This window comes from Dermacentor andersoni, chromosome 4 (assembly GCF_023375885.2).
Source record: "Dermacentor andersoni chromosome 4, qqDerAnde1_hic_scaffold, whole genome shotgun sequence".
NCBI classification, from domain to species: Eukaryota; Metazoa; Arthropoda; class Arachnida; order Ixodida; family Ixodidae; genus Dermacentor; species Dermacentor andersoni.
The window spans coordinates 49818180-49841404 of NC_092817.1; the positions used below are offsets into that span (position 1 = coordinate 49818180).

Sequence of the window (23225 nt, forward strand, 5' to 3'; positions counted from 1 at the left end):
GAGACGCAAATTGCGTTCGGCTTTTGCGTTGGGAGCGCTATTTCACCGATTTAGCGGGAGCCCAAACAGCGGCCCCAAAAGCTTTGCGTCAGCAAACATGGCGCAGCCCATTGAAGTGACGGCTCTAATTAATCTAGCACCAAACTGGGTTCGATTCGTGGTAACGCGTCAAGTTCGCAAGCTAGGAGAAGTGACTGCGGTTATCGCTTTCTCCCACCTAGCATGTGTTATGAGGATTGATTCATTAGATGCCGCTGATTCCGAAATCAATTGTGGATTTTATGGCTCGTAGGCCTAACACGGCTAAGCTTGGCTGGTGAAGGCACGTAAAGTTGGTTTGCTTAAAAATAAGCGCAACTAATTGTTTGCTGCTTACAGAATAACCTCTAAATTGTAATTAAACATGAATACACGCAAGTCAATATTACTATTATCATAAAATGGTACATTTTATGGAATTATTTCTAATAACTTTTCTTTGAGGCCGTAGTGCACATGGCGCTGTCTGCGCGAGACGCTATCCACAAACGCAAAGCCCTATTCTAAAACTCTTCACTCCTGCGAGCCCAAACGCTAACACCTGCAAATCTCTTTGGGGCCCTAAACTTTTGGGACCCCTATCCTAAAACTCTATATTATGTATAGACATCCTCTCCGTCCAACCCTAATCCGACTGGACGACTGACCACAAGAAAGTGCTGGAGCTGGGGTGCAGTTCTTAGACTTCTCAGAGCGATAGCTTTCTTCGCCTACTTCCCCCGTGTAGGATGAACCCAGTTCCTATAACTTCGGAAAGGAGAAAGACGGAGGTTGTGGTGCAATGGAAACATTCCAAGAGCTCAGGATCGAGCGCCCGGATTGGTTGGTCGGACTGACGTCACCAGCAGGGTGGTTGTCAGGAGCGTGCGCAAGGAGAAAAGCAAAGAAGGGAACAATGGAGACATTCCAGCAGAGAGGTGCCCGTATTGGTCGGAGCAAAAGCTGACGTCACTAGCATGGTAGAGATGAGTGCTCGCAAGAAGTCGTGTGGCGGAGGGGCAATGTAAACGTTCTAACATAGGAGTTTCCAGATTGGTTGAAAGATGCAGTGACGTCACCAGCCGGGTGGCGAGGTGCGTGCGCATTCAGTTTCCACAGGTGTCGGCTGGCTACGCCTGGCGCTGCATCAACCGTCATCGACACGGAGCGAGACACCAAGCCGAAATGTCGAGGCCTGGACATGCCGAATCTCAGCGCCGACGCGAAGAACTTCCGTGTCTTGTCGGTATTCCGGTTTATCGACTAGCTCGACTCACTCGACATCGCCGCTGAGCTTAGCAGGTTACACCAGGCAGCTATCGCTCGACGTAGACATTCATCTCTGTTACTAATGCCAAATTTTTTTTCAGAATTTTTCTACAATGATAGTTAAATTATTTTTTCGTTGTTGAAGTTCGGGATATGGGGATTATTTTTACTTTGCTGCAAAAATACAATTGATGTCTAATTTTCCAATATAAGGAGGGGTATGTCAGAAATTTCCTGTTCAGACCATGTGGCAAGCTCAGAAAAAGGTTTAACAGCATCAATCCGTGGAAGTGTTGACCATTATTTGTTCGACAGTTCTGACTGTCCGCCAAATTGGCGCAGTCATTTATTAAGATGCCAAGAATATAGTGGAAGTGCGCTAAATTTATCGTTACTGAACAATTTGGGATAGAGAAGCTTTGAGCCAAATAGGTGTTCAAGTGTTCGAATTCAAAGGAAAATTTTATATCGAATCATTTTTAACCACTGGATCAAAAGTTTGTGCAGCGTTTAATTAATCAGTGACAGTGGGAGATGATTATGTCGGCACGATAATTGGTAGACTGCCAGTAAAATCAGCGACAGCTGGAATGAAGCGGACTACGACGACGGCAGTAGTAGTACGGTGACATTGACGCCAAGTAATCATTCCTCAAGTTGACTCACTTAAGTACCTTGGTGTTATACTATACGACGGCACGCTCGACTAGCGTATTCGCATTGAGCACATTGCATCTAAGGCAGAGCATACCGTTGGTATGCTGAACCACCTCCATCGCTAGTCGATCTGTAGTACGCCGGAATACTCTACTGATGACATGTAGAATATGTGTTCAAACCATATTGGAGAATTCGGCTGCGTATTCTTTCCAGTGGCCCCGCCTATAAAAAATTAATGATTTGACCTTAAGAAAGAGGAAGCGATACGCTTATGCCTTGGACTACCAGAGTTCCTTGTCAGGGTCGTTTTGTGTCAGGAAGCTCGTACACCCACTATATGGCCTGCAGATTCCACATTCTGACGGTTCAGACATTAAAAAAATATTCTTGGAGACGTTTACAATATGCATTTATCACTGAGCCTTCCGCATTGTTCAGACGTGTCGTGGTCGCGGTTACAAATGCCTCAAGTTAAATCTGTGCAAGCGCAGCTACAACCATTGAATGGGCACACATGTCAAGTTTATCCTTCGAATGATGTCTAACCATTCCTCAAAATTCAGTTCGAGGATATATTTCCAAGTCATGTTAAAATATTGCGATGCAGACATTTCCTTTCTTGCAAGAGCACCTAAGCCTGCTCGCTATACTGACAACCTAATAGCTACTGACATTTCTTTCTGCAACGAGAAGGCAGGTGGGGTGAAGGGGGTCTTATCTGAATCTATTCAATGGTAATACTCTCACCGCCTTCCGGAATTCGCAACCACATATCAAGCACAATTGCTAGGAATTGTCTTAGCCTTACGAAAACTTCCCCAAAATGCTTCATTAGCCGCTATGGTACGTGACTGACTCTTAATGTATGCGCAGCACTTACTGCGTCCTCAATTATGACAAATCTGCGGGCATTTTGTTCAGTGTTTCGTCGGCGCTTACGTCAGATTCGCTTGCCTTCGGTACCGTGTCACCGTGGGTTGTACTTGAATGAAATGGCGGATTCGCTCGCACGAGAATCCCTCGGTGGCCCTGTTATCTCTGTTGTGCCGGCTTTGGCTAATGTGACCTCGGCTAGGCACGAACATTTCTCAACGACTCACCACGTAACATTGCACCTAAAATCTCTCTGTAGACTGACGACTGCGCTTTGTATGATAAAATTACCGCTCCTGATGACAATCGTCGCCTTAACAATTCGTTCGCATGTTTTCGAAAATGGTGTATCACTTGGCAAATTAACATTAACTTTAAAAAACATGACATTTTCTAGAAAACACTTACTATTGCTTTTTGATTGCTGTTGCGAGGATCAGGATGTTTGACTCCTGAGGGTGACCCAGTACAAATACTTGGGTGTTATTTTCCCTCCTAACGTGTCATGGCTGAAACACATTGAATATACCTCTTCTAACACACTGACGAAATTCAGATTACTTAGGCTGAACATCAGCAAAAGCGCCAAAAGAAACCAAGCTACTAACGTACAAATCCCTTATCCACCATATTTTAAGATAGGCTTCTTGCGTCTGGGAATCCATTTAAACAATGCGAAATTGATCCAGTCGAGGCTATAGAAAGAAATGATATACGGCTTTTTTTATCGACATGACGACCGTGATTTCTCACCCTCACCAGCTGTTCACGCATCTAACCTTCAACAACTTTCAGTGCAGTGGAAAAATGAGTCACTGAAGTTATACTGTGTCACCAATTCTTTATGGTATTTCTCCAATAACAATCTAACTATCGCCCCCATTCATTTACTCGAAGTCAACATGCTCTAAACATGCTCTGCATGTCGCTATGCTCTCCAAATCACCATGCTCTCTCCGACTATGGGACCTCCTCCTGCATACTAAATACTTGTAATTTGACCCAAATTCTAACAATAAATTTTGATTCTGATCGTGATCTCACCTTTTCACACACATGTCGAAAATAATTTACTGTCCGAAATATTTAAATTCGTTTTTTTTTTTCATGCACAGTTGATCACTGGAATTTATTGCTTGGTACAAATCCGTTATTATCGATGTTCAATGCTCTAACATAGTACAAATGCTCGAACTTTAATAATACTCTAACCTAGTGTAGAAAATGTATAACTAGGTATGTTATATGTACCCATGTGGCATTGTTCTTACCCAAGCTTGTTTGATTGTCTTGCAGTTTTTATTTTGAAATAATCTAGTATACTCCTCGACTTCTGCTACTTGCACATCATTAAGATTCAATGTGCGTGTGTGTGCTTTGTACTTTTTTGCTCCCTCCTGCTATTGCCAGACCGGGCTACAGTGTGTATAAATCAATAAATAAGTAAATAAATATTTCAAGATTCCAGAACATTTACTCTCACATCGTCTCCTGAACCCGTAATCTGTGTTTCCACTGAAATGATAATTGGTGTCCCTCGAGGCAGTTTCCTTTTGCAAAACTGTGCTGCCGTATTCTGTGGTTTATATATTATTTACGTAACTCTGGTCTGGCTCTATTGCGTCTGTGTTATGTTTGAAATATACCGAAATCTATTGAGTATATTTTTTCTATCATGCCGCCAGTTTTATAGACAAAGCAACCTTTTGGAAGTTTCTTATCCTCAACTTGGACTTTCACTAACTTCGCCAGTCATTATCTTCCCTGGGGCGTCCTCGCTGGCATTCAGCCACAGGGACGCCTTTGTTGCAATTTACAACTTTGTTGGGGACACAAGACAATTACCTTATGGATTTTCTAAGATTATCTATTGATACTCCTATTTTATTTTTGATTTTATATTAATTCATCTCGAAATTCATTAAAGTTTTCTTCTAACGTCACATCTCTATTTGCAAAGAACGAGAAGTGATGTTATATTCTTCGAAAATTCGTCTGTTTTTAGTTTTAAAATCAATGCTTTGGTTTTATTTGTATTGATATTTAACTTGTTTATTTTTGTCCACGACTCTAGTTTTGCGATAACCCTATTCACCTTTGAAAAAGCCTCTTCTGGAGGCGAAGAGGCTACGAAGATGCTGGTGTCATCAGCATATGTTACATATTTATGAACGGGAGAAATGTGGATTATGTAATTTATGTACAAGTTGAAAAGTAAAGGATTAAGAAGACTGCCTTGAGAAACCTTGGAAAATCTTGTCACTTTTTGCTGACGCTACATCACCTATGGAAACGAATAGGAATCTATTTGATAACTCCTTAAAAGTTCGGGAGGCAGACTGCGTAGCCCGCAGTGGCTTAACTTTGTCAAAAGAATACTGTGATTTATATAGTCGAACGCCTGCTTGAAATCAGTAAAAACACTGACAACTACTTTTTTATCCTCAAGATTTCGGAGCAAGTATGCTTTTTGGTTAAGCAAAGCAACCTCAGTGGAGCGGTCTTTTTTGGAAGCCATATTGAACTTTTGGTATGATGTTGTTATTGTTGAAGAATCTAGAGAGTCTCTTTAAAGTTATTCGCTCCAGACCCTTCGAAAAGGCTGGAGGAATCGATACTGGCCTGTACTTTGATAAACTACTTTGGTGCCTTTTTCATACGACGGAATCGCACGTGCTACCCGCACCTTAGACGGAAAGGCATCTGTTGATATGCAAAGGTTAAAGATATCTACTAAGACCGGTACAATAATGTATATTACATACTTTAAGGGCCTAATCTGTATACCGTCAGTGTCAAAGCTCCACGAATTCTTCAGACCCATGAACTCAGAGCACACCTCGTAATTATCTGTGGGCTCTAAAAATATGGTGCTGGCATTCCCGGGACCCAACGTACCAGTAAATGTACTTCGTGCTAAATTGCTGTCTTTGTGTACAAAATATGAATTGAGGGAATTCGCCATGTCCACACCATTAAGGATCTCTCCATCATCTAGGATGATGGGCGCGGTCCTTTCATGCCTACTTAACAGATAACTTAATTGATTCCATAAAAGATCCTGCCGTACGGAGCACCTAGAAAATGATCCTAAGTAGTAACTGTCTTTGGCCTTTCGTAGTTCCTTGTTCAGTGTGTTCCTAAATTCATTAAAGGCAGTAAGATCAACCTCATCGCACGTCCGCATACATTTTTGAAACATTTGATCTTTCTTTTTAATTTTTCGCAGTAGGTCGCGTGGCTTTCGGGAACCGCTGCACACATTAGTAATTTTATAGACATGTTTCTTGCGAACAGAAAGAAATACCTCTAACAGCACCTTATATGCTATGTTAGCACCAGTTTCATGGATAATGCCACCCCAGAGAAGTTGGCTAACATCTGAACGAAAGGCCTCTGCAGTTGCCAGCGTCACAACTTGGTGACTAAACACAGCACTGACGTCTGAAGGTGAACGTGTTTAGATTGATCAGAAAACGGCCATTTGGTCGCATCAGGGAAGTAGGTAAACTATATCGACGTACTCTAAGTATCTTTTACAACTTTGCAACATAACTTTCCAGCATTACTTTACAACTTTGCAACAAATGATTGCAACTTTGTCGCACCACTGTCGTGTGTGTAACAGTGCCAGGGCGATAAAAAGAATATTGTCTAAAGCAACCTGATGTTCTACTTTCGTACTGAAACTCGCAGTGGTGTTGTGATCGGCCGTTCATTCCGCGACCCCGTTCACTCTGCCACCAGTGGAGTACCTCTGTCAGGAGACGTTCGGGCAATCAGCGTGGTGACGGTCCTTGACCTGCCAGCCGCCCAAATTGGCGCGTCCATGCTGGAGGCGGGGTCAGTGTGCTATCCCCCATCCCATTGCTTGTGCCCAGTGATGTGCGTGTGTTTCCAACAAAGTTCCTTTCAGAGGGAAAGGGTAACAAACCTCCGGATTGGTGGCACCTGAGGTCATCGGTCTCCTGATGCCGGATTGGGGGAGGCGACTGAACAATGACCACGCAGGGAATGAAAAGAGCGACGGACTACTGGAGTGATCGGCTGCTACAACTTCTTCATGGACTTATTTTTCCGCACTTCTTTGAAACTTGTAAATCATGTAAATATAAACGTGTGTGTTAAACGTCGTAAATATTGGGCCCAGTCCCACGTTCCCTCACTCCTCCACGATCAAAATATATTCCACTTCTTCGGACCTCAGAGTCGCAACAGTGGCCTATCCTGTTTAAATGAACTCATTAACAGTTTGCACTTCACAGCGAATAAAAAAAAGAAGAAACGGATATGTTTACATCCAACTGATACAGAGTGCTCAATAAATTGCAACTTTACCTTCGTTGTACAGGAATACAGATTTTTAAACCATTGCAAAGCTCACGGAGAATATTGACAGAGTAGGTGTAACGCAAGTGAAACGCACACAAAAAGCCCCAAGAAAAGGGCCGAAACAGACTATGTAGTGCCTGTCCCCCGTTGAATGACAGTTTGTGCTTTCATCGAGCAAATAGAAACGTTCTGCGCATTTTGTGCATGCGCCGTTCGAGAGCAATATAACATCAGTTGACGGCAGTTAGCACGTTTCACTATACCAGAAGTTCGGGCCAAATCTTTCCCAGCGGAACGCCGCCGTGTACATTTCAATGCGACCCGTCGAGCATCTATCTATTAACACTATCGCGGCGACGGTGCTGCCACCTGTAGGTCGAGCTCGAGCTGAACACCTTTAATAGAACATTGTTGCAATACAGGGTGGGGGGCTGATTGGCTGTGGCGCCTGGCTTCCGTGGACGCGCGCGTCCATCCCAGCCAATCAGAACTTCAACAGCAGACGAAATGGACATGTCCGCTAGGTGGACTCTTACAGAATACTTCCCCAATAAGCACACCATTGTTTATCGCGCGCAGACGTACCCAGTTATTTTAATTCATCGTAAAGCCCGAACAGGACAGACACCGCGATGCTTGATGCACGCACTCTGAGAATATTCCGTTTCTAAAGGACGACGAGTTGACGTCCTTTTGCATAGTGCATAATCGCTCAACATGAGTGCCTCTCGCGCCTTTGCCTTGCAAGGATTTCGCACGCTCCAATACGTTTGCGGGGGTCGTTTGATGGTGTCCAAGCCTCTCTCTCTCTAGATGTGACGACACCATGACAGCATATTCTAACGCAATGACCATGTCATTCGCGCGCACCCTCCTATACGGTTTACGCCTATGCTCGCGGCCTTGTCTTACGTCGTTCATTTCCGAGTCTGTCCTTCCAGATGCGTGAGATATCTCTCCTAATTGCAACGGCTTTTACCCACGACATCGCGAATCACCGATGCGGCAGCCTTGGACTTATCTCCCCGACAGGGAAAACTCGGCTTTCACCCGGCCCGCCGGAAATTCTGAGCAAATACGGACGCGTAGATACCCGACGGGCCGCTTACCTTGGTTGCCTCCCTTTGTTTAAATGGCGCACTGCCGTGGGGCGGGTGGGAGACCTTGCAATATTAAAGCTACTGCGCGGAGCGGCAATCATTTAGGGGGAGAAATTCAGCTGCCTGTCGGCGGACGCAGATAACGTCGAGATTGCTCGAAGCTTGCTCGGGTATCGCTATAAGGTCACCTTTGAGGCAATCGCGTCCTCGCAGCATCTGGTCGCCGAGGAGGAAACCGCTCCGTCGTCGCATTTACGCCGACTATACTGCAGCGTATCGCTCCCGTTAGCCCCTCTTTCAGTGTTCGATCTTTTCGGTTATGAGTTACACATCCATGGTTACCTTTCAACGAGTATTATGATAATTCCAGTTTCTTTCTACAGCAGCAGCAAGCAGCAGCTATTGTCAATATTTTTTTCCACTGCAGGACGGATGCCCCCACAAGCAATCTCAAGTTACCCCTGTCTTGCATTAGCTCATTCTAACTTGGGCCTGTAAATTTCCCAACTTAATCACCCCACCTAGTTTTCCGCCGTCTTTCAGTGCGCTCCCCCTCCCTCGGTGCCCATTCTGTAACTATAATGGTCCACCGGTTATCTACCCTAGGCATTACATGGCCTGCCCAGCTCCATATTTTCTCCAAATGTCAACTAGAATATCGGCTATCGCCGTTCGCTCACTAATCCACACCGCTTTTTTCGCGAGTATTAACGTTACACCAAACATTTTTCGTTCCATCGCTCCTTGCGCGGACCTTAACTTGTTCTCGAGCTTTCTTGTTAACCTCCAAGTATCTGCCCCATTTATGTTAGCACTCGTAGAATGCTATGATTCTGTATTTAGATGGGGGCGAAAAGCAAGAACGCCCATGTCCCATGCATTGGGGCACATTAAAGATCTGGCGGTGAAAATTCATCCCGAGTCCCCCACTACGTCGTGCCTCATAAACAAATATTCGTTTTGGCGCGTAAAACCCCCGAATTCATTCATTCAATGCAATGATTGCACACCTTTCTTTTAAACGACAGAGGTAAGCTCCCAGTCAGGATTTGGCAATGCCTGTTGTATACACACCAACCCATTTTTATACTTCTGTAAATTTTCTCATCATCAGTGTTCCCTGTGAATAATTGATTTAGATAAACGTGCTCCTGTACAGACTATAGAGGCTGATTGTTGATACTGAATTCTTGTTCCCTTGCCAGGATATTGAACATTATCTATGTCTTCTATATAATAATCTTCAACCTCACTCTTGCATTTTCTTGGTTAAGGTCCTTAATCATTTGTTGTAATTCGTCCCCAGTGTTGCTGAACAGGGCAACGTCATCTGCAAACCGAAGGTTGCTGATATATTCGCCGTTGATCCTCACTCCTGTCTTCCCAATCTAATAGCTTCGACGCTTCGTCTAAGCATGCAATGAATAGCACTGGAGAGATTGTCTCCCTGCCTGAACCATTTCTTCATAGGTAACTTTCTGCTTTTCTTGTGGAGAACCAAGATAGCTTTCTATACACAGGCCGTCTTTGCAAGGCGGGAGAAGGTCCCTATAGTTAGCTCCGTTTTTTTCATTTGTTTAGTTTCGCTTTTCAGTGCGACACGCTTTATTCTTCACAAAGTAAACTTTACTTAGCACTCATATTCATAGCCTTGTGCCTATAATTAAGCTACTTTCAGTACGTGGTGCCGCACTGCCTCTTAGTACATACAGGCTCAAGACAGGGGTAATTGGAGATCTCTGGGAGGGACCTCCGTCCTGCAGTGGACGTAAGGATATGATGATGATAACATACTGGTGACTCCAAACGACACAGCCGACATCATTACCAAAAGTACGGTAAACTCTACTTTGGCACATAGTGGTGTTTGGTTTGTGACTCCTCGGGCGAGACATCAGGAAAGCAGGTTAGGTACCGCAAGCGATAGCGTATGGATAGTGCGATGGTGTCAACAGGTCGGTATAAAGTGTATCAATATACAGGACTGAGAAACAGAGAATGACAATTCTTCTTTCGTTTTTAAAAATTATTTTCGGGAAACGCGTAGCGGGACCAAACGCCAAGAATTATGATAAATGATAAGTGACTAAAAAATATGAAAAGTGCTGGAAAGGCGCTGCTTCCAAACCCTTTTCGTAAAATTTATGCAGAGAGAATTTCCCATCATTTACGCATCATTTCCGTAAGAAGAACATGGAAAGCGCGTGAAAATAGTGGAATCAATACGGATGGGCATGCGCCGTGTGTATACAGAGGAGACGAAGAACACAGCATGGTCCTCTAGCTGTGATCCCACTTTCGCTTTGTGTTTCTTATGGTACAGGCTGACTACTGAACTACACGTGCGCGTAACCTATAGGTTCTAATTTTACTACTACTACTACTACTACTACTACTACTACTACTACTACTACTACTACTACTACTACTACTACTACTACATCTTTTTTCTTTCTCGCTCTTGTTTCTTGCTTTTGATCCTACCGACCGCTCCCAGGCCCATCCGAGGTTGTGGGTATGTGCCATTGTTCAGAGTCGTCGTCGTCGTCATCCCAGCACGGGCGCTAGTGTCACGGTCCCATCGTTCCCGGCCCGCACGCGCGGCGCGTTCTCTCGCCATTCGTTCCGGCTCGTTTTCCAGCAAGACAAAGAAAGGCCGTCCATGGACGCCGCGGCGTTGCTGTTGCCTCTGCTCCTCCAGCTGTTCCTGGCAGCCGAGTGCGCCCGGGTCGCCACGTACCTTGGTGACGCGCACGTGGCCGAAGGTGACAGCTTCTTCGTGGCCTGCGTCACCGAGCCCCACACCTCGCCCGACTGGCACAAGGACGGGCTGCCGCTACCTTCCTGGGGCCACTTCCTTTTCCACGAGGACGTCACCGACAGCGGGAGAAAGGTGCTAGCCCGACAGGGCTTGGGAGCTCCGTAGCTATAGATTTGCCGGCTACCGCTGCTGTGTCGGGTGCTATAGCACGGACGCCATCAAGCTCCGCCATGATCACGGCGAATTCACCATCTCGCCAGCTCCGTGATTGGCTCGCGGGGCGCCAACGCTTTCTCCGATTGGCTCGAAACGCAAGCATGGCAGAATTTGATAGTTTCCGGCAGAACAGCACCCACGAATTTGTCTAGAGCGTTGCGCAATGCAGTACACAAATTGTGAGATATAAACGGGTATTATATGAAATGCATTTCCAACGTTCTTGTTTGTTTTCTTTTTATAGAGTCGGAAGTGACACCACCTGGCACCAGTGCGTCCTTTGTTTACTATTACGACTGCTTAAATTTAATATATAAGCGAAATGAGTTTCATGTGGTTCCCGATTAAAGCAAATATGCTACGGTAGGCATTTGGACCGCTAAACATTCCGATTAACTTGACGCTATCAGTGTTGCCATTTCTAACTTGCGTGTTCCGTCTATAGTGGGCAACGTTGGCGAAGGAACCATGTTTGATCAATCCTGTTACCTGTAGTGTCCCTGCATATAAGCCCAGTACGCAGGGACGCTGCTGTTAAGGGTTTCCTAGCGCAAGCTTTGGGTGCGCGTTTTCTGTTGTCGCGTAGCGTGTATTGGTCAAGAGAGGCGACATACGTAGCCCTGATACGGAGCATGTGGGACAATCGTTGGAGACTGCGTGTTGTCCTGTGCGGACTGATAAAGTAGCGTTACGGAGTTACTACAAAAGAAGAGAACGCTCTAAAAACCATGTGTGCTCGTTCCGGCTCACAGAAATGTTATTTAACTTTCGCTTAACGGGCGCGTGTATCATTTAGTAAAGCGCTGGCCTGTTAATGCGCTAGCGCTTCTCGAGTTTGCTTGATGTGAAGGTTGAGCGCTTGCGCTTAAGCGATTCTCAGCACGCATGTTACTAGCTGTCCCACAATGTTTAGCAACAATGTTGTTGAGCGCGGCTCGCGCATCGTTAGCAGCAATTGATAAAAGTAACTTTTATAGGCGTAATAAAAAGGCAGGCGACAATCATTACAGATGCTGCGTAATGCGCGTTATTCGCCCAATAAACCCGCCTGTTCACAAGATCGGCGCCTTGCGAACTAGGTGGTCGACCATATAAGGCGCCGCGTTGGTTGCGATCCCATTCGAATGGTCAACGCTCGCCCGCGGGAGCCATAATTGGGAACGAACGGCTATGTGGAGCCGGGTCCTGATTGAAGGGTCACGTTCACACATACTAAAACAAGCACTTACTATAGAAGTGTTCGTAATGTCCAGTCATGACAAAAGAAGGCGGCCGGTCAATGGCAAACTGCACTTACGAGCCTAAAGCTTCGTGAATTTGACCCCTAGGCACTAAATCTCTATTTCGCTATGACTGCTCGTAATAGCAATTTTAGCCTATCCTGATTCTGGACATATCATTAGCGAAAGCAACTTGATGATGGCAAAGAACACTTAGAAATGAAAGCTCTGTGCATTCAGCCCGTGATCCGAATAACATTATTTAGGTAAGAAAACTCTGACTGCGTGGTACACTGTCGCCTGCTGAGCAAGATAGATATCTAACCAAGCGATGGCGAAACCAGACGCGATGTGCCTCGTTATTGCAAAATGTAATTATACAAAGGAGTGAATAAGGGCCCTGGGACTGAATTTAAAGGGAGTTCATTTTCGTTCGTTTGAAGTGTTTGTGAATATTAGTCATATATAGCCTATGGCCAGTATGTTGCCTATCACGATTGGCCGCGGCGCCTGTCTTTTGCGAACCGCTGTGTATATGTAGTTTACGGACTTCGCAAATGCGGCCCTGCGCCCAGCAGCGTGAGCCTCATTTGGTTAAGCCTTGTGCTTCGCCCTGCAGATGAACACCCTGTACGTCGCGCACGCTCAGCCTGGCCATTCGGGCGACTACTCCTGCGGTATCAACCTCCGCGACGCACACCGACTAAGCGTGCTGCCTTCGCCACGGCCTGGCAGCAGGCTATTGAGCAGTGACGTCCAGCGAGACTGCCATCATCTGGTTCGTGTTTCCTTGCCGTATATAGTCACGTGCCTGAGGACGTGAAGTTGTGCTCACATCCGATATTCTGAGCACGCGCTATTTAATGTATACTTCTTCGGCCTTGACGTGCATAGAGTAAAAAACATGAAATACCACTGATTGGCAGCGTCAGTTGAGCGGCCCGAGCCACATGAGGAACACGGTCTGCCTAAGTTCTGACCAGCGTGACAATATGGTGGTGCCCAGGTCACCCGCTTAGAGCCAAATTTTCCTTTGTTATACTTGATCACGATAGCAAGAAATGCAAGGGAAAATCAGCTTTCCCTTAGTCTTATCTCGCAAAATTATCGCAAAGCTTGTTATTATTAAGATCAGTTATGTTCTTTCATCCGCCGCCGCCGCCACGGTCCGCAAAGTCCGGGAGGGTAAGCGAGAAAGATTCGCTCCTGGACTTCGCAACGTCCGGAAGCATTCTAAAGCGTGCTTTAGATCCCGTGCTACCGCCCGGGACGATCTTACCGCGTCTTCGGAAAAACGAAGTTGTAGGGACAGTGCTGTGCCGGCTGCGTCACTGTATGCGCAACGAGGACGGTATTTGCAGTCGCCGAACAGGTCGCTGGAGATTTCGTGCGAGCTATCCGGCACAGGCCGCTCGGTGACTTGGTACAAGAACGACGAGGCGCTGCGCCAGGGCTTCCGCGAGCGCTACGTCGTCGAGCCGGGACGCTTGATCATCCACGACGCGCAAGTCTCGGATGCCGGCACCTACACGTGCCTGGGCAGCGGCGGCGCCGGCCTCAGCGTCAGCGTGGCCGCGCCGATCGCCATCGAACCGATGCCGGCCTACCAGAAGGCCAGGGTGAGTCCGCAGCTCGACCCGCGGTGACTTTGAGTGGTCGGTTGAGGAAGCTTAAACTTATGAGGTTTTACGTGCCAAAACCACAATCTGTTTATCAGGCGCGCCGTAGTGGGGAACTCCTGGAATTTGGACCACCCGGTGTTCTTTAACGTGCACCTAAATCTAAGTACACGGGCATTTTCGCATTTCACCCCTATCAAAATGCGGCCGCCGTGGCCTGGATTCGATCCCGCGACTTCGTGCACAGCAGCCCAACATCACTGCCATTAACCAACCACGGCAGGTCTTGAGGGTGCTTAAGCGTGACAGGTCAGGTACCGTAAAGCTGCGAACGAGCGCATGCTAGTCGTTAAACACACACACGCACGCACACACGCACGCCCGCACGCACGCCCGCACGCACGCACGCACGCACGCACGCACGCACGCACGCACGCACGCACGCACGCACGCACGCACGCACGCACGCACGCACGCACGCACGCACGCACGCTCTGCGCGATGAGCAATACGTCTCGCTTGCGAGTCTGTGGACGCGTGTTGCATGTAATAAAGCCAGGCCAGTAGTAGAGATCAGGCGCCGATAGAACTTCAGGACTCGTAATTCTTGAACAGATGGGAATGAATGAGACGCGATGATTAGTGAGTGCGTGTATCTCGGTGCCATCTGCGCTGTGTGCAAAACAAAAAAGAAGAAAGAAAAGGGGAAATACTGAAAAATAATCTTTCGACTGAGTGGTAAGACCATAAATGAGCTCCTTGCATGTCTTGACCACTGCTGCAGCTGCGTGTATACATTTCACCACGGGCCTGCCGAAAAGGCAAGCCAATGAAATTATCGCGTTTTAACGCAGATGTCACGGCTCTTAAGTAAAATTGAGCTGTCCCTTTTTTATTTATTGTTATACTCACCTTTACGGCAAGGACTTCATGCTTTGGTGATGCACATAAATATGCAACAGTTGGGTATTAAAAAGTTGAGAGCAGAAAAGGGAGGCAACAGACACAGCGAAGTTACCGCGCAACGGATTGTGTGCTTACGTACGCTTTTGCTTTGTACATTCACATGATCTTGACTAATAATTAAAATTAAATAATTGTGCACAGTGCCTTATGGGATACAATGTAAGGAAAGGCTTCACATTAATTTTGAACACGTGGGGTCTCTTACAGTTCCTAAATTAGGGTATCAAGCATTCCTCCGTCATATGAATTTGGGCTCCGCCACTTGCTACGGCTCCACTGAGCCGCCGTAATGGGTGTGGCTGATAGTTGTAGACGAAGTTTATCTCGCATGTTGTTTAAAGCCACAGTGTAAATGGAGCGCAAATTAGTACCTTCACGACAAAGGATTACAAATTTTTGTTCGAAGACCAGTCATTTTAGCGAGGTATGGTTTCGGCACCTTGAATATGTGCATCACCTGATCAAACGTTCGCTTTCGAATAGTAATTGATTTTTTGTGGCTGTTTGATCTACTGAAGAGGCACACACTTACGAAATCAATACATGCTGACTTTAGGGAACCATGCACTGGGCAACAACGCTGCTTGCAGTGCCGGTAAAACGGGGACGATCACACTTTCCAAGCACAGTTCGTAAACGCTATCGCTTCAAAAAGTAGCAATATATGCAGGAATTTGCGATCGCGGCAGTTGATGTAGAAGCAGCACTCTTATGCAGAGACATCGCGTAAAGCCACTTTGGAGGTGCCGTAGATGGGAGGGGCACTGGCACTGACGTCACGCTGTTTGCAAACAGGGAGAGGTCTGTTCATCCTCGTCCAAGGATAGAACACAGAGTCAACACCATTCCCAAGCAGTCGAGCTCTGAAAGAGGAAGAGCGACCTCCCCCCCCCCCCCCCCGCGTTCAGTTGTTCCTAGGCTCTATTTATTCATTTATGCAATTGTAAGGCCTTCAAGCTTCATAGTAATACATTGCAGAGGGGACGGGCGAGAATACAATGCAACAGTAAAAAAACACAGGATTAGCTCTAAGAGACCACAGTACAGGGATCAAAAGAAGTCGTTGAAAAAAAAATAGTAATGCTTCAATAACAACTGGAAAAGATCGCTTACATAATATTGAGTGATTAAATACACGAAGCGTACATTTTACCAAAGAGGAAATGTCCACGAATAAGAATATAATCATACCGTTTGGCACCACACATCATGTCATGTTAATGACTGCGTTCTTAAAACGAGTGGGCTCACTGATGCTTCACGTAGATTCAGGTAGATTATTCCAGTCATTCGATTTAATAAGAAGGAATGATTGTGAGCCCACGACGGTGTTATGACGGAGCACATTAACTTTATGTACGTGATCGCGGCGAGCTGAAAAATAAGGCGCTTGGTGGATCCAAAGGCAGCGAAGGGATGCGTTGTGGTGGTAGATTCTATGAAAAAAGGAAATGCGCGATTTCCTTGTGTGACGCGATAATAAAGGGATTTGAAGGGCAGGCTTCATTAATGTAACACTAGCAGTGCGATGGTAGTTAACGAGGTTGAAACGAACAGATCCATTTTGTAATGATTCAATTTCGTCGGTTAATGTGACCTGATGAGGATGCCAGACGGATGCGGCATATTCCAATTGGGGGCGGACGTAAATTGTGCTCAACAGTCGCTTTAATGAAACAGGTGCAAGCGAAAAAATTATCTTTCAAGTACCCTAAGGAGCGGTTAGCTTTAGACACTAGGTATGGTATATGCTGCTTCTAAGACAGATCGGTTGTTATATGAACCCCAAGTAACGGCAGCATTCAACAAATTGAACGGTGCAGTCATTGAGGATGTAGATAGAGTAAGTGGTTAATAAATGCGCATAGATTCGCATTTATTAATGTTGAGCTCCATGCACCAGGTGAGGCACCAATCACGTATGCTACTTAAATCAGATTGAACGGTTGTTAAATCATAAGCAGATTAAGAATAATGGAATCGTCAGCATCGGTGAAACTTTCGTTACACTGTACGCTTCCGAAACGGTCATCTTCGACAGCTGGTCGTCCCGATAAGAATTCTTTGTATTCCCGGCTGTGTCATTTTCAATTTCGCGTTTTCTGCGCACGTCACCTTGTCGTGTCAATATTCAAATCTGCTTTTGCGTACTGAGTAAGCCAGTCAGAAGTTACTTCCCGTGTCGTCGTTTAACTTCCCGTATTTGTTTCGTCTCCCTACCGGTATCCTTAAAGCTTTCTTACAGAGCGATGAAACAGCGGTACTGCCGTATCGCGTGCTGGGTACTGCAACACTGTAGGTGCTCCACTGTCGGGCCCATGTGCTGCTCCCACTTTAGACGTGTGTCATATATAATGCATGTTTTAGTTCATATATATATAGTTCATATAGTTCCCACGACAGTTGTTTGTGCTTTGTTCTAGACTGTTACCCCATGTCGAAAAAGTAACAGTGGGCGCCTATAGTCTTCCGAACCTATAGGGCGATGACCCGCTCACGCCGCCATCTCCCTCCCAGGTGAACAAATCCTTCAGCATCATGTGCAATATCGACACCCAGCCACCTCCGCGCGTCTCGTGGTTTCTCGGAGACGCGCCACTTACGCCTTCGGATCGGCTTCTCCTGTCGCCTGGGAAGAACGGCGTCGAGAACGCCAAGCTCACTATTCGCCGCGTCTCTCTTCAGGATCGCAACAGGTAAGGACCTTGGTGTATGGAAAGTTTAGCTCGATTTTTGGTGCCATGTTATACCCCTGTTACACGAGCGACCTTAACCGCGGTTAACGTAACCGCGGTTATCGCTAAACGCGGTTATCGCTAAACGCGGTTAGCGCGGTTACACGGCAGACGAAACGGCGGTTAGGCCGCTAACCGCGCTTGACCGCCAAACGAGCTTGGCAACCTCGGTTTAGTGTAACCGACGTTTCGTAAACGGGCAAAATGGCGGACGGTACTTCTCCCGAGCGCAGCGCTGGCGCTTCCCAGATATCTTCCAAAAAGCGTATCAGTTGGCCTGACTCGACAATTGAGGCACTGATACGTACTTATAAAGATAATATCGCCACTCTGCGCTCAAGTAGTCGAAACGCGCGCCTCTACACAGAGATGACGGCTAGGCACAAATTTCAAAATTTAAGAACAGCGCAATCAAACTGGACAAGTGAGACACACACAAACGCTGTGTGTTTGTGTGCGTCTCACCTTCCTGTCCAGTTTGATGGCGCTGCGTTTACACTTATAACTTCAGTATTTTTAACAAGTACTTTTTTGTGATAATTTGTGCAATGTGAAATCGCAGTGCACATACATTAACACCTGAAAGCACTGCCTTTTATTCCTTTCTTATTCTTTTTTTTTTTTTTGTAAATGCAAGCGTACAGCTCCAAAATGCATTCGCGTAAAGTTGTACTCCCTTTACTTATGTAACCAATGTTGGTTAGTTGAAACATTCATTTGATCATTAAGAATTTTTTTTACCTCTTCGTTCAGTGGACGTTATTTTATATTTACCCATTTGTGACCCTAATTCTGTCTTCTTATATGGCTGTATGCCCACCAGGAATGCTCATTACAGAGAGCAGGAGTACCGAAAACAAATAACCTACATGTGCAAAACGCAGTCTTACACGTTAAAACTCCCAAATATGACAATTGTTTTGCTGAAAAAGAACATCTTTATACCACTGTAATGAAATGTCGAAGAAAAGTTATTCAAAATGAAGCCTGTACGCATGAGATCACGCGACGCGTCTTCAGACCATTAACCGTGATCGGGATTAGCCCGTGTAATTCTGACGGGCTACGGTTCGCGTTAACCACGGTTGAGCGAGTTAACCACGGTTACGTTTAACCGAGGTTAAGCTGCCTGTGCAACTAGGGTATTAGGCGGTTGGCTGCACGAACAACACCCACTCGTGGAACAGCAAGAGCGTTGAAGCGCGAAGAAACGAGCTGTGGCAAGGCCCGCATGAATGAATAACTTGAAACGGCTCTTCGTCCGTGCAGTCAGCCCTCGCGAAGTTTCGTACAAAAACAACTAAACATGGTGTAGCGATTGTTTAGATACCATGCGAACAATGACATAAGAAGCCAACAAACACTGACACCAAGGACAACATAGGGGAAATTACTTGTGCTTAATAAATGAAATAAAGAAACGGTAAATTAATGAAAAGGAAAGTGGGTGAAAAAGCAACTTGCCGCAGGTGGGGAACGATCCCATAACCTTCGCACATCCACTTTCATTTCCATTAATTTATCGTTTCTTTATTTCATTTATTAAGCACAAGTAATTTCCCGTGTGTTGTCCTTGGTGTCAGTGTTGGTTGGCTTGTTATGATATGTCTAATAAAAATCGGGCCCCTCGGTTAACCACCTTTCTTCTCGTTTATGCGAACGAACGATGAGTAGTACACGGCATTGTATTCTATATGTTTTTTTTTTGCTTGCTCCAAGAGCTGGTTGCGGCATTATTCACTACGCTTTGTCTTTTTAATTTTCCAAGCAATCATAGTTTCCTAAAAGCGGCAGTGCGACGAGTCTCCGCAGACGTTTATTATTATTGCGAATTGCTCCACATAGAACGCAATATTTTGTTGAAACTAATCGTATTCATACAGCCACAAGGACATAGTTTAGGCAAATCCATGTACTGTACTCATCATTTCCATGTTGCCGTTTGCACCACCAAATATATATATATATATATATATATATATATATATAGCACGGCGCCGCGGTAGCTCATTTAGTAGAGCATCGCTCGCGTAATGCGATTACGTGGGATCGTTCATTGCATCCATCAACTTATAGTAAGAGACCTGGTTTGCCTTGACCATGGAATTTATAAAAGATCGCTTGGTTCTAAAGTTTTGTACAAAGCCACGACATCACTCGAATGCAGGTAAGACCCTTTTTTGCAGTACTATCAATTTATTATAACTTCTTTTGCAAAGTAGTGCCCTCCAAAATATGCAGTAGGTTAATCGAGAATAAAAAAAATGTGTAGTACAAGTAATGTTGCAACCATGGAGGAATCAGGGTGCTCACTCTATATAAGCAACCAACAGTTCTACTTGGTTCCACAGCAATTCGGTCGACGTGCATGTTCCAGGCCACATTTTCCTGGAACCACACTTCGAGAAATTCCTGACGTTTTACCTGTTCTATCATCTTATATTCAGAAAGAATAGGTATATTGCAGTTACGTGGTTTATTAGTAGGACCAACTATCACATATTTTGTTTTAGAAGAATCCATTTGTAACTATCATGTTGTAACCAGCAAGAAAGTTGCGTCAGCTAAACCTTAACTTCCGTTCAAGCTCTGTAGTAGTAGCAGCTTTAATGAATATGTCAGTATTGTCTGCATGCATAACTAATTGAGGAGACTCGGGGATGTCACACAGGTCATTAATATGAATTATAAACAAAAGTGGTCCGAAACGCAAAGTTCTCGTGTCACTGTCGATACGCTGACACTGACGTGCAGTGAGAAAAGGCTAGCAGAGCAGGAATCGGCTCAACCGACGAATTCGAAAAAAAAAAGAAAGAAAATTTCGCGTACATCTCAATACTACAGCAAGAAGTTAAAAAAGAACATTCACATGGGTTTGTATGTCTCAGAAATCCGCGCGTTCTTTTTTCTTTCGTTTTCTTTTTTTTTCTAAGCGGAGGTTTTCTTGCCTCTGCCACGGCCGCTCAATGGAAACAAGGGAAACCTTGTTTCCATTGAGCGGCCGTGCCTCTGCCATCCACTTCCTGTGTGCTCACTGCTATCTTGCACGGTTTGACCTGGACAACCAGTGGTCATTTATTTATATCTACCGAGAACAGACACGAGCCTACAACACAAATGGGGCCAAATTACAAGTGTGGAGGACACAGATGTTCGCTAGAGTTAACATAAACAAAGTTCCCCGAAAACTCCAAAGAAAGCGTGGATTAACCCAATTCCGACAACGGGTGTGATCCATATAATATTTTTCACTTTCTTTTCGTGGCTTCTCTTCAGCTGCATGCTCATTTGGTCTCAGGGGTACACTGGTACACCCAATCTCAGTGGTATACCAAACTTCTCTTAATCGTAATATTTGCCCCCGACGCTCGCGTTTCCGCACGAACTGATCTGCTCGACTCCTGTTGGGAAGTGTCGTTGTATGACCGCCAGGGGGGCGGGGGGTGCGTTCCCTCTCCAGGTACACGTGTCGAGCGGCGCACATGCACTGCAGCGACCGGCTCGCCTCCCAGGTGTCCACCCAGCTGCTGGTCAGCGCCCTCGCCATCACCACCAACGAGGAGACCATCGGCAGCGGCGTCACCATCGACCCGAGCGAGCCGTTCGTGCTGAGCTGCGACTCGGGCCAGCAGAGCGTTCCGGTCAAGTGGGAGAAGGAAGGGGACGGCCCCATAGCCGACGACGACGCGCGGCTCAAGGTCCTCGAAAACATGACCACGTGGAGCCTGACCATCGAGAAGCCGACCGTCGGAGACGCCGGCCTGTACAAGTGCACGGCCGGAGCGGACGCGGTCTCCATCAACGTCTTCTTCAAGCTTTCGGCCACTCTGAGCGAGCGGCACTCGACCGCGCCCTCGGCCTGGGTTGAGAGCAAGGAGGCGTTCATCGCGGTCGCCGTCGTCGGCTACCCCAAGACGTTCACTCTGGTCTGGACCAAGGACGGCGAGCCGCTGCTCGTCGACGAGCGCGTGACCTTGGAGAAGTTCGAGGAGGTCGACGACGCCTTGCTCCGCTTCAAGCAGCTCACGACGGAAGACGCCGGCAAGTACGTGTGCAAGGTGGACAACACCAAGGAGAGCGTCGAGTTCGAGCACACGGTCGAGGTGAAGGGCAAGTACGCGGCGCTGATTCCTTTCGTCTGCATCTGCGTCGAGGTGGCCGTACTGTGCGCCATCATCTACTCGGTGGAGAAGAAGGCGCTCAGAGACGCCATGCGGCCCCCGGCAGCCGCGGCCAGCGTCTCGGAACCGCCGCCCGCATCGGCGGAGCCCGGGGCGGAAGGAGCCGCGGGCCAAGAAGGGGCGGAACTCGAGCCCGGACACGAGGCCCAGCCGCTGCCGGAGTGTCCAGACGGTGCAGTTGCGGCACCCGGCGCGAACCCTGCTGTGGAATAGCCTCCCGAAGCAGCCGCGCAGGCGGGCGTCCCGCCATAGTACAGAGGCTAGTAACTCTATAGGCGGCCTTTATCGCGGCGCAGGGCAGCTCCCGATAAACTAAATAAACCTAGCCCTGCGCTGTCGACTCAAACAAAATGTGGTCTTCTCTTTTATCCTGAGGTCTTGCCCGATTATTGGCCGCTGAAGAAACTGCGCAACAAGCTCAACACATGCGGTAATACTTTAAAGAAAAGAAACGTTATTCGATGCGTGTCTAGGATTCATCCTGTGCTGTCGAAAGGAGTCTTTAGTGGTAAGCAAAGGTGGCTGTGTGGCTCGTTGCACACGTGCTACAGGAACGCGTGGAGCGCCACGTTCATTCAATCTTTGAAATGAGTGTCGCTTCACAAGTGCGTTGCTGCGTTGCTTAAGCACTGCGTATTCCTCAATTTTAGTTGGTGTATAAAACATATGGCCCACAGCTTTTCTGACGTCTCTCCAGACTCGGAGTGATATACTGACGTATCAGCGCTGTTCGTTTCGTCAAAGCGCACGACGTTCGCACTTTGTAGTGAAGCTCTCTATTTTGTTCGTAGGCTGTTCATGCAAGTTCATGTACAAATGATGTCCAAGGCTGTTAACGTGATTTATTTGCCTTTGTTGTGGATGCGCATCAGTTTATTCGGGAGTTTATTTTTGTCTGAAAGCGTCGTTGTACTTGAAACGAAACTAAATTTGCTGTACTTCCTTCGACTTTTCTACTGTTGCTGTCATCTTGCAAAATAGCTCATACACAGGACAGCGCGCCCATTCTTACTACCTCTATTATGCTTGCCTTGCTTTTTTTGCTGAGTTATTCAGTGACACAGCAAATATAGTCATGAGAACTTATTTATTGAAGCAAACATTTCTTTGCCATCTTGCCTGGCCGGCAGGTAATCACCATGCTTCATAGACAGTGCGTGTACGGTTCCAATGCATTTATTTAAGCGCTTCACGGTAACTTCTCTTTTCAATTTCAACATGCGTGCCGGAAGGCGACAAAAAATTTAACGAATAAAAGTAATAAAGAATTACCCA

General features: G+C 46.4%; 1 protein-coding gene across 1 annotated transcript; it reads left to right on the plus strand.

Annotated features, from left to right (window-relative positions):
• Window positions 1–10869: 10869 nt before the first annotated feature.
• On the plus strand, window positions 10870–22898 carry LOC126537117 (basement membrane-specific heparan sulfate proteoglycan core protein-like). Its single transcript, XM_050184265.3, has 5 exons — window positions 10870–11145; window positions 13069–13227; window positions 13811–14068; window positions 17552–17730; window positions 21230–22898. The coding sequence occupies exons 1-5, from the start codon at window positions 10915–10917 to the stop codon at window positions 22161–22163; spliced, it is 1761 nt and encodes a 586-aa protein (XP_050040222.2). The 5' UTR covers window positions 10870–10914; the 3' UTR covers window positions 22164–22898.
• Window positions 22899–23225: the final 327 nt, after the last annotated feature.